The sequence below is a fragment of the Delphinus delphis genome, chromosome 10 (assembly GCF_949987515.2).
Source record: "Delphinus delphis chromosome 10, mDelDel1.2, whole genome shotgun sequence".
In the NCBI taxonomy this organism is placed as follows: Eukaryota; Metazoa; Chordata; class Mammalia; order Artiodactyla; family Delphinidae; genus Delphinus; species Delphinus delphis.
Window position 1 is genome coordinate 38,029,702 of NC_082692.2, and position 15,952 is coordinate 38,045,653.

Genomic DNA, 15,952 nt, shown 5'->3' on the forward strand with positions numbered 1-15,952 from the left:
TGTCACCATTTGGGTCCATGAAGGGCTAGATCAGCATATTTTGGCTAGATTATTTTGAGGAAACCTTTAGTATTTATTAGAGTTGGGATACAGATAAATTAATGTAGGACTATAGAGGGTGGAGAACAAAATTCCTCTCCTGAAACTGGGAAGGCTCCAAGGAGAAGATAAGGTTTGAGCTGGGCTTTCGAGGAAGGAAAGGGGAAAGCAGAAAGAACAGTGAATTTTCAGTTAGAAAATGGGGTTCCCTGCTTCACTACTTGGCTTCCCAGCTGTGAGAATTCAGGCAAGTCACTTTGCTTCCCCAAGTGTTAGTTACTTTATCTGTTGTTAAAAAAACAAAAATTCCACCAAATAAATCTGAAGATCTATTGGCTTTGTTCAATCTTCATGAATCAGGCAGCATTCCAGCTAGTAAACAGAAAGGTGCTCTAATGGGTTGTACAAAATGGAAGGTTTTTGTGGTCAGGAGGAGGGTGGGGCAAGGAAGCTATTAGCAAAAGAAAAGAAAGAGTTGCTTTAGGCCAGATCACCATATTTTGGGGAAAGGGTGAGGTTCAATCATGCAGATTCCATCTTCTTCCTTTGTGGGAGTTGTGGGGGAGATGGAGAGGGTCCAGGTGACAGATTACCTCACTGGTGCTGACCAGAATATTCCAGGCTGGATGATTGAGATTACATTACCGAGGGAAGGTGGAAACTGCAATTAGATCAGGTATCAAATCTAAGTTTATTATCATGGGCTTTAGCACAAGTGATGCCATTTTGGGCCTGTGGTTTTCTCTTTAGCACTAAAAACGTATCCCTTGTAACCAACAAGGACCTACTGTATAACACAGGGAACTCTGCTCAATATTCTATAATAAACAAAGTGAGAAAATAATTTGAAAAAGAATATATATATATGTATAACTGAATCACTTTGCTGTACACCTGAAACTAACACAACATTGTAAACCAGATATAGTCCAATATAAAATAAAAGTTAAAAAAATAAATAAGTTAGAAAAAAAAAGCAAAAATAAAAGTAAAGGGCAAGGACTTCTCTGGTGGCACAGTGGTTAAAGAATCTGCCTACCAGTGCAGGGGACACGGGTTTGAGCCCTGGTCTGGGAAAATCCCACATGCCGCAGAGCAACTAAGCCCGTGCACCAGAACTACTGAGCCCGCGTGCCTAGAGCCTGTGCTCCACAGCAAGAGAAGCCACCTCAATGAGAAGTCCGTGCACCACAACAAAGAGTAGCCCCTGCTCTCTGCAACTAGAGAAAAGCCCGAGTGCAGCAACGAAGACCCAATGCAGCCAAAAATAAATAAATAAATCTTAAAAAAAAAAAGTAAAGGGCAAGACCTTGATCTTGAAAAGTTAAAAGAAAAAACAACAAAAATCTTATCCTTTGAGACCTGCCAAAGAGCTGTGAAGATCGAATAGCTGCTCTCAAAAAGACAACAGGGGATTTCCCTGGTGGTGCAATGGTTAAGAATCCACCTGCCAATGCAGGGGACACAGGTTCGAACCCTGGTCCTGGAAGATCCCATATGCTGCGGAGCAACTAAGTCCGTAAGCCACAACTACTGAGCCTGCGCTCTAGAGCCCGGGAACCACAACTACTGAAGCCCACATGCTCTAGGGCCTGCATGCCACAACTGCTGAACCGGCATGCTGCAACTACTGAAGCCCCTGCGCCTATAGCCTGTGCTCTGCAACAAGAGAAGCCACTGCAATGAGAAGCGCACAGACCGCAACAAAGACTCAATGCAGCCAAAAAAAAAAAAAAAAAAGACAACAGGATGTGGAGAGAAGGGAATCCTCATGCATTGGTGGGAATGTAAATTGGTGCAGCCACTATGGAAAACAGTATGGAGATTTCTCAAAAAATTAAAAAAATAGAACTAGCATTTGATGCATCTTCCACTCCTGGGTATTTATCCAAAGAAAACAAGAATACTAATTAGAAAAGATATATGCATTCCTATGTTCATTGCAGCATTATTTACAATAGCCAAGATATGGAAGCAACCTAAGTGCCCATCAATAGATGAATGGATAAAGAAGATGGTATGTTTGTGTGTGTGTATAATATTCATATACATATGAATATTACTCAGCCATGAAAAAGAATAAAACTTTGCCATTTGCAACAACATGGATGGACCTAGAGTGTATTATGCTAAGTGAAATAAGTCCGACAAAGACAAATACTGTATGATTTCACTTATATGTAGAATCTAAAGACAAAGGCAAATACTGTATGATTTCACTTATATGTGGAATCTAAAATAAATATAAATGAACAAACATGAAACAGAAACAGAGTTATAGATAGAACAAATAGGTGGTTGCTAGAGGGGAGGCAGGTGGGGGAAAAAGGTGAGGGAGATTAAGAGGTACAAACTTTTAGTTGCAAAATAAATGAGTCATGAGTCTGAAATGTACAGTGTGGAGAATATAGTCAATAACTATGTAATATCTTTGTATGGTGACACTTGTAATTAGACTTACATCATTTTGAAATGTACAGAAATATTGAAACTGTATGTTGTATAACAGGAACTAATATAATATAGATCAATTATACTTCAAAAACAAATAAACGAACAAACTCATAGAAAAAAGGATCAGATTTGTGAGGTGGGGAGGGGGAGGTGGATGAGGTGGTCAAAAGGTACAAACTTCCAGTTATAGGATAACACAAGTACTAGGGATGTAATGCACACCATGATAAATATAATTTACACTGCTGTACGTTATATATGAAAGTTTTGTTTTTTTAATTTTGTATTTATATGAGATGATGTGTGTTTACTAAACTTATTGTGATAATCATTTCATGAGGTATGTAAGTCAAAGCATTATGTTGTACACAAATTTATGCAGTGCTGTATGTCAATTATGCCTCAATTAAAATGGAAGAAGAGCTGTGAGGATCACCGGAGATTAAGTGTTTGCACGTGGTTTTTAGAATGAAAAGCGCTATGCAAACGTCTGGCATTGTGACTAAGTCGTTAAGGATGGGGAGAACTTTGACAAAAGGCACTGAGGGAGAAGGGCCTCTGGGCAAGGAGAATGAAAGGTGAAGTGGTATTTTTTAAAAAATAAATTTATTTATTCGTGGCTGCATTAGGTCTTCGTTGCACGCAGGCTTTCTTTAGTTTTGTCGAGCGGGGGCTACTCTTGTGGTTTGCGGGCTTCTCATTGTGGTGGCTTCTCTTGTTGTGGAGCACAGGCTCTAGGCACGCGGGCTTCAGTAGTTACAGCACGTGGGCTCAGTAGTTGTGGCTCACGGGCTCTAGAACACAGGCTCAGTAGTTGTGGCGCTCAGGCGTAGTTGCTCCGCGGCATGTGGGATCTTCCGAGACCAGGGCTTGAACCCGAGTCCCCTGCTTTGGCAGGCGGATTCTTAACCACTGAGCCACCAGGGAAGCCCCGGCGGAGTGGTTTTTGTGTGCTAAGACAAAAGGAAACTAGGCTTTGAAGTCTAGAAAGATGAAAAAGGAAAACCTATGTTTTTAAGACCATTAAGGAAACAAAGCCTGGGACTCCAAGCTTGAAGGATAAAACTAAGCCCTATGGTCTCACATAGTTACACAAGAGCGTGGGGGTACCCTAATATCACAAAACACACTAATGAATGACTTGCACACACGCTTCTTTCTCTGCCTACATGGCCTCTATTGAAGGCAGGCAGGGACCATGTCTTATTCATCTTTGTTTCCAGGAGCCTGACACTTTCCGGTTAAGAGCACTGCACTCCACTCTCAAGGAACCAGTGAGTGACCAAAGGCTTGGGACCTCTTTGACTCAAGGGGTGGGATGGACTAAGCGGCTAGGTAGCCTTGAAAAGCAGGTTCTTCTGTACACACTGGGATGCCAAGGCCTCCAGCGGACCTATTTATGATGAAAATCAAGAGAAGGTGGGGGACCAAGATTACACAGGTGATAAAACTTCATGGAGCTACACATGAACGCGAGCACGCACCCACACGCACACGCACAAATGAGTGCATGCCAAACTGGTTAAATCTGAGTCAGATTTGTAACCTAGTTAATTGCATTGGTCTAGTCAATTGTATCCCGCCAATGTTAATTTCCTGGTTTTGATAATGTAGTATAGTTACGTAAGATGTTGAGGGAAGCTGGGTGGGTGATGGGTAAAAGGGACCTCTTTGTACTAATTTTGCAACTTTTTGTGAGCTTATAATTATTTCAAAATAAAAATAAAAAGACCCTCCCCCGAGCCCAGCTCCGCCCACCCCGAGAAGGCTCCACACCTCACACTTCCGCGCTCAACCCAGCCTCTCCTGCTGGAATAAGGCGAGGAGGGGCGGGGCCGCGCACGCGCAGACCTGAAATCGCCACCGCTTCGCGGGGAAGTAACGCTTGCGCAGTCTGGGCGCCTGGCCGCCGCGGCAACAGTCTCCGCCGTGAGGGACCGGGCCGCCTTGGCCCCTCCGCTTGCCGTCTTTTCCGGCAGTTGGGGCGCTTCCTGTTGTTCGCACCCGTAACCGCTCCTCGGACCCTACCTCAGAGCCCCTCGGGCGTCCCGTCCCCTCCTCTGGTCGGCTGGCTGCTGGTGCTGGGGTTTCGCTTCTACTCACGTCGAGACTGCTGGCCCGGCCGGCGTTTGCGGCTGTCGGCTGCCCTCAGCCCTGCCTCCCCTGGGGCTCTGGTGAGTGTCTAGCTGCTGTTGTCTTCGGTCCATCCCTGGCTTTTCCCTTCTCTCCTCTTCCCCCGACTCTTTTCGGGGTTTTCCCCTTCCCGCTGGCGTCCTGTTTCCAGCCCTGCCCTTTCGGCCCCTCCTGACAGTCTCCCTCCTCCTGGCTTCCAGAGGCTCCTTGTCGGTCCTCTGCACGTTTTCCCAGTCCCAGGCTCCCCACCCCGTCCACTCTGTCTTCGTGTGCAGTTGGGGCGGGGAGCCACGCTTTCTTTCCGTGTTGCCTGCTTTGTCTGCTCAGTGCCCTTCGGGATGTCGGTCGTTATAAATGTTCACCTCCTTGTCTTTTTTCTAAGAACCTGAGAGGTGTTGTGTGAGGCAGAGATGTTGGTACCTTTGTGTCTGCCCCCTTCCTGATGGTCAATCTTAGGGTACTGGCCTTCAGAGAAGCTGCCTCTAAACCACAGGGAAATTTAATGAAGACTCTTCTTTTAAGATGAGTGGAGAAAGAATGCCAGTTAGAACTTGGAGCAAAGTCTGTACAGAAAGACTTAGAGAAAGCATGCAGAACGGCAAGTAGAGAGACCAGATCTCCCAGTTGACTAAAGGACACAAAGAGAAACTTGTTCTTTTTGAAGTGTACAGAGGAAGGCTGGAGTGAAGAAGCCCCGTGCTTCCTCTCCCTTTCAGCTCCCTTTGGCTCTGACTTAGAATTAGCCAGGCAGTGGATGTGGTTTCCCTAAGCACAAAACAACCACCGCCACAATAACAGGCTCCACTGTCCACCCAAGCGTTAGATGGCAGCTTCCTCATAAGACGAGGAGAAGAGCTCTATCCAACTCTGTATAGAAAACCATTCCATGTCCTAACCCTACCCCAGTCATACATACATATTTTCAGCTCCGGGTAATGGACATAAGAGACCAGTGTTTTCCTAGCAGATCTTTTATAAGGTACTTAACTATGCATAGCACTGTGCATGATATGGGGAAGGATATTAAAAGTAGTAAAAGATAGGGTGCTTGCTCTCCAGTGGCTTACAGTTAGTTCAGTAGGAGGAATTAGATATGTAACTCGTAAGGAATAGTCTCAGCCCCAGTGTTGAATTGTCCGAATATTGGGTTGTCAGTCACAAAGAAATAAAGAATTTTGGTGAGAAAAGGGGGTATTTATGGAGTTAACAGGGTACCATTTTAAAGTCAATCAGTTAATCATGCGTAACTATCTAGATTGAATATAACAGTAGTTTTCATTTGATCTCCTTTTAACGTTTGCCCTGACTTATGAGGATCACATTCTTTTGTTAATTTTTTTTTAACTTTTAAGAATTTCTTACGTACCTGTTATTTCTTAATTCTGAGTTGGAGAATGAAACAAATAGGGCAGAGGCCTCCAGTGGCCTATAGGTCAGGGCAAGAAGGCTTAAATTGTCAAAAGCTTTAGGCAAAGCCCTGTAAAGTACTTGGTTGGCCCACTAAACCTATAAATTGCTGTAGGGCACTAGTAATTGTAACTTTTTATTTTTTTTTATTTTTTTGCGGTACGCGGGCCGCTCACTGTTGTGGTCTCTCCCGTTGCAGAGCACAGGCTCCGGACGCAGGCTCAGCGGCCATGGCTCACGGGCCCAGCTGCTCCGCAGCACGTGGGATCTTCCCAGGCCAGGGCACGAACCCGTGTCCCCTGCATCGGCAGGCGGACTCTCAACCACTGCGCTACCAGGGAAACCTGAAATTGTAACTTTTGATGAAAGGTTATTAGAATTAGGCTAACCCTTTTACGAGCGGATGAAGAGGAGGGGGAGGAGGTTTGAAGAACCATCAAAGGGAAGGACAGTGCAACCTTTGCCATTACATCAGAGACTATATGAAGGTTGGAAACCATTCAGCTAGAACATTGTTGGCCTGCTATATAAGTTTCTTTGAGTGCACTTAATCTGTTGATCTTTTACAAAGGTTAGGAAGTCATGGTAGTGACTTAAATGGGTCAAAATGTTTGTGCCCCAGATTTTATATACCCGTCAATGTACATGTAATTTTGTTCTTTACCTTTGTTGACACCTGAAAATCATTAACTTGCTCAACTTACGTTTACTAATTGCCTATTATATGGAAGGCGCTGTTTGTCTTAAACACTCTCTAGTTGTATTTTTATGTGGAAATAATTTCATTTGTTAAAATGTAAATATATATATATATAGAGAGAGAGAGAGAGAGAGAAAGAAAGAAACAGGGACATTCTCCAGAAATTTTCTGACGAAGGAGGAGTACTAAGGGCTCTCTCACTTCAGACTTGTTTTTAAATCTGCTTTTAAAATTTCTTCACCAAACTTAAAGTACATGTGGTTTTCATTGTGGGTGGAGGGGGTACAGGCTGACAAATAAGGAACCACACCCGAGCGTCATAAACCAAACAGGTTTTAAAAAAAATTCCACTGATAGCCTAAAAACATTTGAGTTTGCTTTGGTGTTAGCAGAAACTTTCCCATAAAAAGTAACATTTTATAGTAAGGTAAGGATGAGTTCAATATCTTGAATTTGTGATTACTGATCATATTGGCTCATCATGAATCAAAATGTTTGACTTTGAAGTAGAGCCTTGATTTTGAATCTTTTCTCTGATGACAGTATTCTTTGTGATTTTCCCTGAGTATCTTTTTATAAAATTGCTTAGTGTTAAGTCTATTTTCTTAGTAATAATAAGTGTTTGCACATTCCTTAAAAGCCTAAGTTTAATCTACAAAACAATTTAAAAGTCCTTGAAAATGGCCCTTGGCCCCTCCTGATTTTTACTCAGCTTCATATTGGGATGAAAAGATAGACTTAGAGGCAGGTCCTGTAGGAGAAAGGCATGATAAGGATAAAATATTGAGCATTATTGCCAATGCTGGAGCAAGTCAAGGTTGGTGAACAGTTTGGCGAGGTGTGACAATGTAGGTTGGCAAAAAATATTTAGGGCAAATGAGATTTAAATTTAGGTGGGGAAAAAAGTTCTGTAAGCTATTTAAACCTTGTTGGTATCAGTTTTCAAATATGTAAAACTAGGAGGTTAGGGTCTCTTGTTTTTGAGATATCTTCCATCACTGAAATTATGATTCAGGTTTTTTCTTTTGTAATATTGTTTCCATCATAGGTCTTTGTTTTAACTTGTCAATTCAACTAGACGGTAAACGTCTATCAAATAACCATAAGCCATGTCACAGTACATATATACCTATAGATGAAGATTTTAGTCATAGATTTTTTTAAACTATAGAAATTGTAAATTTAAAAGTTCTTGGTAACTTAATGGTAATAGTACACACTCATTGAAGAAAATGTAGAAAATGTGGAAAACGAGAATAAAATGATCTATTGTATTCTCACTGCCTAGAGTTAGGCCACTAATAACATTTTGATATATATTTCTAATAATTCTGTGCATATACAGTAAACACATAAAATGGTATACATTCTGTTTTTTAACCTATTCTTTTTCACTTAGACTGGAAATATTTTCCCTGACATTAAACGTTTGAGCTTTTTTTTTTTTTTTTTTTTTTTTTTTTTGCTGTACGTGGGCCTCTCACTGTTGTGGCCTCTCCTGTTGCAGAGCGCAGGCTCAGCGGCCATGGCTCACGGGCCGAGCTGCTCTGCGGCATGTGGGATCCTCCTGGACCGGGGCACAAACCCCTGTCCCCTGCGTCAGCAGGCGGACTCTCAACCACTGCGCCACCAGGGAATCCCTGAGCATATTTTAATTGTCTGCATATTAATTTCATTGTAGGACTTTCCCATAATTTAATCAGTTCTGTTGTTGGTTATTCAAGTTACTTCTAGTTTTTCTTTGTCATTACAATGCTGCATTGAATCCCCTTGTGTATGAATCCTTATGGGTCTTTGATTTCTTCAAGGTAGATTCCTGGATGGCAAAGAATTGTACTGTCTATGTTATATATTCTTAATATATGTATCTGGTATGGTAACCTTGTTCTCTTCTTTTTAAAAAATGCAACACTATGCTTTAAAGATATATTCATGTTGCTTTTAGATACAGGTAGATTGGCTTCTGACTGTTGTATGGTATTTCTTTGTATGCATCCACAACATTTTATTTATGATTTGCTTACTGAATTGCCTCCAACTTCTCATAACACAGGTGATGGCATAGTGAACATCCTCTGTAATGCACATTCTTGTGCATGTTCCCTTAAGAGCCTGTGTGACAGTTTCTGTAGGCCTTATACCTAGGGATGATATTTCCTGGTCAAAAAACATTAATGTATACTTATTTTCACCAAGTATTATGTTTGTCTGTTTTTTGTTATATGTTGTTTGTCCTCCAGAAAACTTGGGTCAATTTACATTCCTACCAATAGGGTAAGAGAGTGCATAATTGGTGGATTCTAACTCCAAAACTAATACCTCTTTTTTTTTTTTGTTTCTAGCAGCCATGGCAATGACAGGCTCAACACCTTGCTCGGCCATGAGTAATCACACAAAGGAAAGGGTGACAATGACCAAAGTGACACTGGAGAATTTTTATAGCAACCTTATCGCTCAACATGAAGAACGAGAAATGAGGTAAAGAATTTTGAGAAAATTGTGTCATGGTTTTGGCATCCATATCTAGTATCATAAATCACATTCATAATATGGTTGAAAGGAGACAAGAATAGCAGCAGCCGTGTTACAGCCTATTCGAGTACAGTGGAATGACAGTGTCACTGATTTCCAAAGCCCTTGCTATTAACCCACTTATTTCTGATACTAGTCAATAACATAAAATTTCATGGTAGTATAAAAAAATTAATTGGGCCAAAACCTTAGAGTTCATTGTGAAGGCAGTGTGATGTAATGGAAAGAGCAAACCTTATGGAGCCAGATCTGGGTTTAGAATCCTGCCGTTACCATTTAGTAGCTGTATGAGGTCGGAACAAGTGCTTAGTCTTCCTGCGTATCAGCTGTCCCATCTGGAAAATGGGGATACTACTACTTGCCTTGCAGGATTGCTGTGGGGATTAGATAAAACATATATGAGTACCCACCAAAGTGCTTCACACAGTAATCACATAGTTAATGGGGTTGTAGCATTACCGAGTCCAATCTCATACTGCTCGCTGCACAACAGGCCAATAAATTGAGAGATGAGTTGTTGAGGGCAAGAAATAGCGGCTTTATTCAGAAAGCCAGCAAACCGAGAAGGTGGTTTGCCCCTAAAGAACCATCTTGCCTGAGGCTCCTTTTGTATTAAAAGGGAAGGGAGTAAAGTCAAACATTTCCTGGTTCCAATCATTCTCCGGAGGCGTTGTGTTCATTTCTTCCTCCCTGCAGTCATTCATTCACAGGTGGGCCTGGTCAGGATGTTTCCTGTGAACTAAACAAAGGTATTTTAGCTTAATGCTCATTACCTGGGTTCCCAGAGATGGGCATTTATGTATAATTTAAGCTTATAGGCAACATCCCTTTAGTGATTAACTTGTAATAGAATACAAAAAGTTCTTCCCTATTACAGTAGCAACTATTGTTACTGATCTAGTGTGCACTATCCATGTAGTAACTCATAATTAAAATTTTTTTCCCAATACTTTATTATGAAAATATTCAAAAGTACAGAAAAATTGAAAGAATTATACAGTGAATACCTAGACATCATATAGATTCTACTATTATCTGTTGTTTTATCACATACCGATCTATCCATTCCTTTATCCATTCATTAATTCATCTTAACTTTTTGCTTGTACTTCAAAGTATGCTGCAGATGTCTATATGTTTTACTTTTGAATATTTCTGCTTGTATAACAAATGGAGTTTTCTATATATATTTTAAGAGAGTGGAAAATCTGTATAGAATGAAATGCACCACCTTAAGGGTACGTTTCGGAGTTTTGACAAATACATACACCTGTATAACTTAAACCCCTATCGAGACATAGAATATTACCATCATCCCAGAAAGTTCATCCCTGGAGATTCTCCTTCAACCCCACGCCACTGTTGTGATTTTGTTTCTACCATAGATTAATATTGTCTATTCCATACAAATGGGACATGTATAATGGATTCTTTTGAATAAGGCATCTTGCACTCAGCCTAATGTTTTCAAGGTTCATCCATGTTGCTTTTGTGTGCATAGTTTGTTCCTTTATATTGCTGAGTACCATTCTCTTTTATGACTACCATAGTTTGTTTATATATTCTTTTGTTGATAAAAATCTGGGCATTTTAAAGTTTTGGGCTGTTTTGAATAAGTTTCTCTGAACATTTGTGTACAGATCTTTTTGTGAACGTTTGTTTTCATTTCTTAGGTTAATATTTAGGAGTGGAATGGCTGGTTTGTAAACATACATAGGTATATGTTTAGTTTTATAAGAAACTGCTAGACCTTTTTCTAAAATATTACCAACAGTGTATGAGAGTTCTAGTTGCTTTATATATATTTTTTAACATTTGTGTTGTCAGTCTTTTAACTTTAGCTATTCTTGTGGATGCTTAGTGGCATTTCATTGTTGTTTTATTTTATTTTTAAACGCTTGCTCTTTTTTTTTTAAAATAAATTTATTTACTTTTGGCTGTGTTGGGTCTTCATTGCTGGGCACTGGCTTTCTTCAGTTGCGGCGAGCAGGGGCTACCCTTTGTTGCAGTGCATGGGCCTCTTAGTGCGGTGGCTTCTCTTGTTGAGGCGTGCGGACTCCAGAGCGCAGGCTCAGCAGCTGTGTTGCAGGGGCTTAGTTGCTCCGCGGCATGTGGGACCTGAGTCCCCTGCATTGGCAGGCGGATTCTTAACCACTGCGCCACCAGGGGAGTTCCTCATTGTTTTAATTTGCATTTCTCTGATAATTAATGATATTGAACATTTTTCTTTATGTGCTTTTTTTGGCCATTTGTGTATTTTCCTTTGTGAAGTGTTCAAATTTTTTGACCATTGAGTTTTAGGAGTTCTTTTTATATCTTAGATACTGGTTCTTTGTCGTAGCTGTGTTTTGCAAAGGTTTCCCAGTCTGTGCTTTCCTGTTCATCTAATTTGGCATTTTTTTCTTTTGTAGTTATTGCATTCTGTGACCTCTAAGAAACCTTTGCCTACCCCTAAGTTATGAAGATATTCTCTTATGTTTTCTTCTGGAAGTTTTATAGATTTAGTTTTTACATTTATATGATCCATCTTGAGTTAATAAGTGTATGGTATGAGGTGGGGTTTGAGATTTATTTATTTATTTTCCTTATGGATATCCAGTTATTTAAGCACTATTTGTTGCAAAGATTTTCTTTTCCCCATTAGGTTGCTTTGGCACTTTTGAAAATCAAGTACTGTGTAATTGTGTACCTGTGTCTGGGCTCTTTATTCTGTTTCATTGATTTATTTGTCTGTCCCTATGCCAGTATCAGATTTTTTTATTACGGTAGCTTTGTGGTAAGTTTTGAAGTCAGAAACTGTAAGTCCTCAACTTTGTTGTTCCTGTTTTTTTTCGAGATTGCTTTGGATATTCTAGGTTCTTTGAATTTCCATATAAATTTTAGAATCAGCTTGTCAGTTTCTACAGAAAAGCCTGATGGAATTATGGTTATAATTGTATTGAATCTGTAGATCAGTTTGAGGGAGAGTTGACATCTTAATATTGAATCTTCTGAGGCTTATCTCTCCATTTTGTTAGGTCTTTAATTTTTCTCAGCAGTATTTTGTAGTTTTAGGGTGGAGGTCTTTCATGTCTTTTGTTTGTCTATTCCTAGTATTTTTGGAGTTTTTTGATGCTATTGTAAGTGGATATTTAAAATTTCATGTTCCACTTGTTTGCTGCTAGCATATAGAACTATAACTGAATTTTGTGTTTTGACCTTATACCCTGTGACTTGCTAATTTACTTATTCTCGTAGCTTTTTTGTAGATTCCTTAGGATTTTCTATGTGAACAATCATGTCATAGCCAAATAGGGAGTTTTGTGTCTTCCTTTCCAATCTGTACAACTTTTCTTTCTTTTTCTTGCCTTTTTACATTGGCTAGGATTTCAGGTACAATGTTGAATGTAAGTGGTGGGAGTAGACATCTTTTGTTCCTGATTTAAGTGGGAAAGCACTGTTTCACTGTTGTGATGTTAATGTAGCTTTTTCAAAGATGCTCTTCATAGGTTGGGGAAGTTTCCTTCTGTTCCTATGAGACTGAGAGTTTTTATCATGAGTGGATGTTGAATTTTGTCAAATGCTTTTTCTGCATCTTTGAAATGATCATACTGTTTTTTCTCCTTTATTTTCTCACTGTGGTGAATTACATGGACTGATTTTTGTGGGGTTTTTTTTTTTTTTTTTTTTTTTTGCGGTACGCGGGCCTCTCACTGCCGCGGCCTCTCCCGTTGCGGCGCACAGGCTCCGGACGCGCAGGCTCAGCGGCCATGGCCCACCGGCCCAGCCGCTCCGCGGCATGCGGGATCCTCCCGGACCGGGGCACGAACCAGTGTCCCCTGCATCAGCAGACGGACTCCCAACCACTGCGCCAGCGGGGAAGCCCTGGACTGATTTTTGAATGTTAAACTAACCTTCCGTTCCCGGGGTAAACTCTCTTGGTCATAATGCATTATTCTCTTTCTGTGTTGCTGGATTCAGTGTGCTAACGTTTGGATAAGGATTTATTTGCAACAGCTTTCTGCAGGAGGGTGTAGATCATAATTTAAATGGGATATATGACTTGACCTTAAATATGCAGCTCTGTATGCGGAATAGCAAGATACTTTATACCTGGTGGTGGCTAGCTGTTGTTCACTGGGACAGACAAGAGCCTGTACAGTGCTCTTTGTTAGGATCATGGGGAATTCAAAAATAAATTTGCACACTCTATCTCTAGGCATGTGAAACCTGTTGGAGATGGTTATTTTCAAATACAGCCACTCTTTTGAAATCAGAGCTTCTGGAATTGTAGTTACAAAGCAAATGCTTATGAGTTCTCATTAAGTTACTTGTCTTATTTGATAATAGTCAGTTGGTTTTTTTTTTTTTTTTTTTGCGGTACGCGGGCCTCTCACTGCTGTGGCCTCTCCCGCCGCGGAGCACAGGCTCCGGACGCGCAGGCCCAGCGGCCATGGCTCACGGGCCCAGCGGCTCCGCGGCATGTGGGATCCTCCCGGACCAGGGCACGAACCCGTGTCCCCTGCATCGGCAGGCGGATTCCCAACCACTGCACCACCAGGGAAGCCCGGGTGTTTTTTTTAAATTAATTAATTTATTTATTTTTGGCTGCGTTGGGTCTTCATTGCTGCGTGCGGGCTTTCTCTAGTCGTGGCGAGCAGGGGCTACTCTTATTTGTGGTGCGCGGGCTTCTTATTGCAGTGGGTTCTCTTGTTGCAGAGCACAGGCTCTAGGTGCGCGGGCTTCAGTAATTGTGGCTCGCAGGCTCAGTAGTTGTGGCACACGGGCTCTAGAGCGTAGGCTCAGTAGTTGTGGCTCATGGGCTTCATTGCTCTGCGGCGTGTGGGATCTTCCTGTACCAGGGCTTGAACCCGCGTCCCCTGCATTGGCAGGCGGATTCTAACCACTGTGCCACCAGGGAAGCCCAGTCAGTTGGTTTTTAATCCTACTGGCTCTGCCCTGTGGTGCATCATTGATATGTATCACATTCTCCAGCAACAAGGTGATACATGGTTTTATTTACTTTGTTAATAAGTGTTATATTTTGATTTACACTAAGATTGCACCCCAAAAATTGGTTGAAATCAGTGCTTTTTTTGTTTTGGATTCTCAAGATGGAAAGACCTTTCAAAAGCTTTCATGGTTTTTCTTTTCTTGAAGACCAAATTAATCAAAGCACAGTAAAAAGAGAATGTTAGACATTTAAGAGGATTAGAATGTTTTTGTAATTTTTGTTATGAAATCACCATTATTTTTCATTTAAAAAAACAGTAGATACTTTGAACTTTTCAGAATTAGTATTTCCTTGTTAATCTTTTTAGCGCCCTCTGTTTTTAAAATTTTTATTTATTTATTTATTTTTGCGGTAGGCGGGCCTCTCACTGTTGTGGCCTCCTCTCCCGTTGCGGAGCACAGGCTCTGGACGCGCAGGATGCGCAGGCTCAGCGGCCATAGGCTCACGGGCCTAGCCGCTCCGCAGCATGTGGAATCTTCCTGGACCGGGGCACGAACCCGTGTACCCTGCATCAGCAGGCGGACTCTCAACAACTGCGCCACCAGGGAAGCCCTAGCGCCCTCTTTTTTTGTTGCTGTTCTGTTTTTTATTTATTTTTTAAATTTATTTATTTATTTTTTTTGCGGTACGCGGGCCTCACTGTTGTGGCCTCTCCCGTTGTGGAGCACAGGCTCCGGATGCGCAGGCTCAGCGGCCATGGCTCACGGGCCCAGCTGCTCCGCGGCATGTGGATGATCCTCCTGGACCGGGACACGAACCCGTGTCCCCTGCATCGGCAGGCGGACTCTCAACCACTGCGCCACCAGGGAGGCCCCTGTTTTTTATTTTTAAAAATTTTTATTGGAGTATAGTTGATTTACAATGCTATGTTAGTTTCAGGTGTACAGCAGAGTGAATTAGTTATACATATATATATATATATATATCCATTCTTTTTCTGATTCTTTTCCCATATAAGTTATTATAGAATATTGAGTAGAGTTCCCTATGCTATACAGTAGGTGCTTGTTAGTTATCTATTTTATGTATAGTAGTGTGTATATGTTAATCCCAATCTCCTGATTTTTCACTTCCCCCCACGTATCCCCTTTGGTAACCATAAGTTTGATTTCAAGATCTGTGAGTCCATTTCTATTTTTGTAAATAAGTTCATTTGTATCATTTTTTAAATTAGATACCACATGTAGGTGATAACCATATGATGTTTGTCTTTCTCTGACTGACTTTACTTAGCATGATAATCTCTAGGTCCATCCTTGTTGCTGCAAATGGCATTATTTTTTTTTATGGCTGAGTAATATTCCATTGTATATTTATATACCACATCTTCTTTATCCATTCCTCTATCGATGGACATTTAGGTTGCTTCCATGTCTTGGCTATTGTAAATAGTGCTGCAGTGAACATTGGGGTGCATGTATCTTTTCGAATTATGGTTTTCTCTGGATATATGCCTAGGAGTGGGATTGCTGGATCATATGGTAGTTCTATATTTAGTTTTTTAAGGAACCTCCATACGGTTCTCCATAATGCTTGTACCAATTTACATTCCCACCAGCGGTGTAGGAGGGTTCTCTTTTCTCCACAACATCTCCAGCATTTATTGTTTGTAGATTTTTTGATGATGGCCATTCTGACCGTTGTGAGGTGGTATCTCATTGTATTTTTTGCATTTCTCTAGTGCCCTCTTTTTT

General features: G+C 41.1%; 1 protein-coding gene across 3 annotated transcripts in view; it reads left to right on the forward strand.

The window, feature by feature from the left end:
• The first annotated feature begins 4,414 nt into the window (after positions 1-4,414).
• STK38 (serine/threonine kinase 38) overlaps positions 4,415-15,952 on the forward strand; it is a 43,043-nt gene continuing 31,505 nt past the window's right edge. For 2 of the 3 annotated variants that reach the window (XM_060021914.1, XM_060021916.1), the window contains exons 1-2: positions 4,415-4,667; positions 9,079-9,211. In XM_060021914.1, the coding sequence (XP_059877897.1) occupies positions 9,081-9,211 (131 nt within the window). In that variant the 5' untranslated portion in view covers positions 4,415-4,667; positions 9,079-9,080. Of the gene's footprint in view, positions 4,668-9,075; positions 9,212-15,952 lie in introns of all 3 variants that reach the window. The other variant, XM_060021915.1, reaches the window with a different exon arrangement.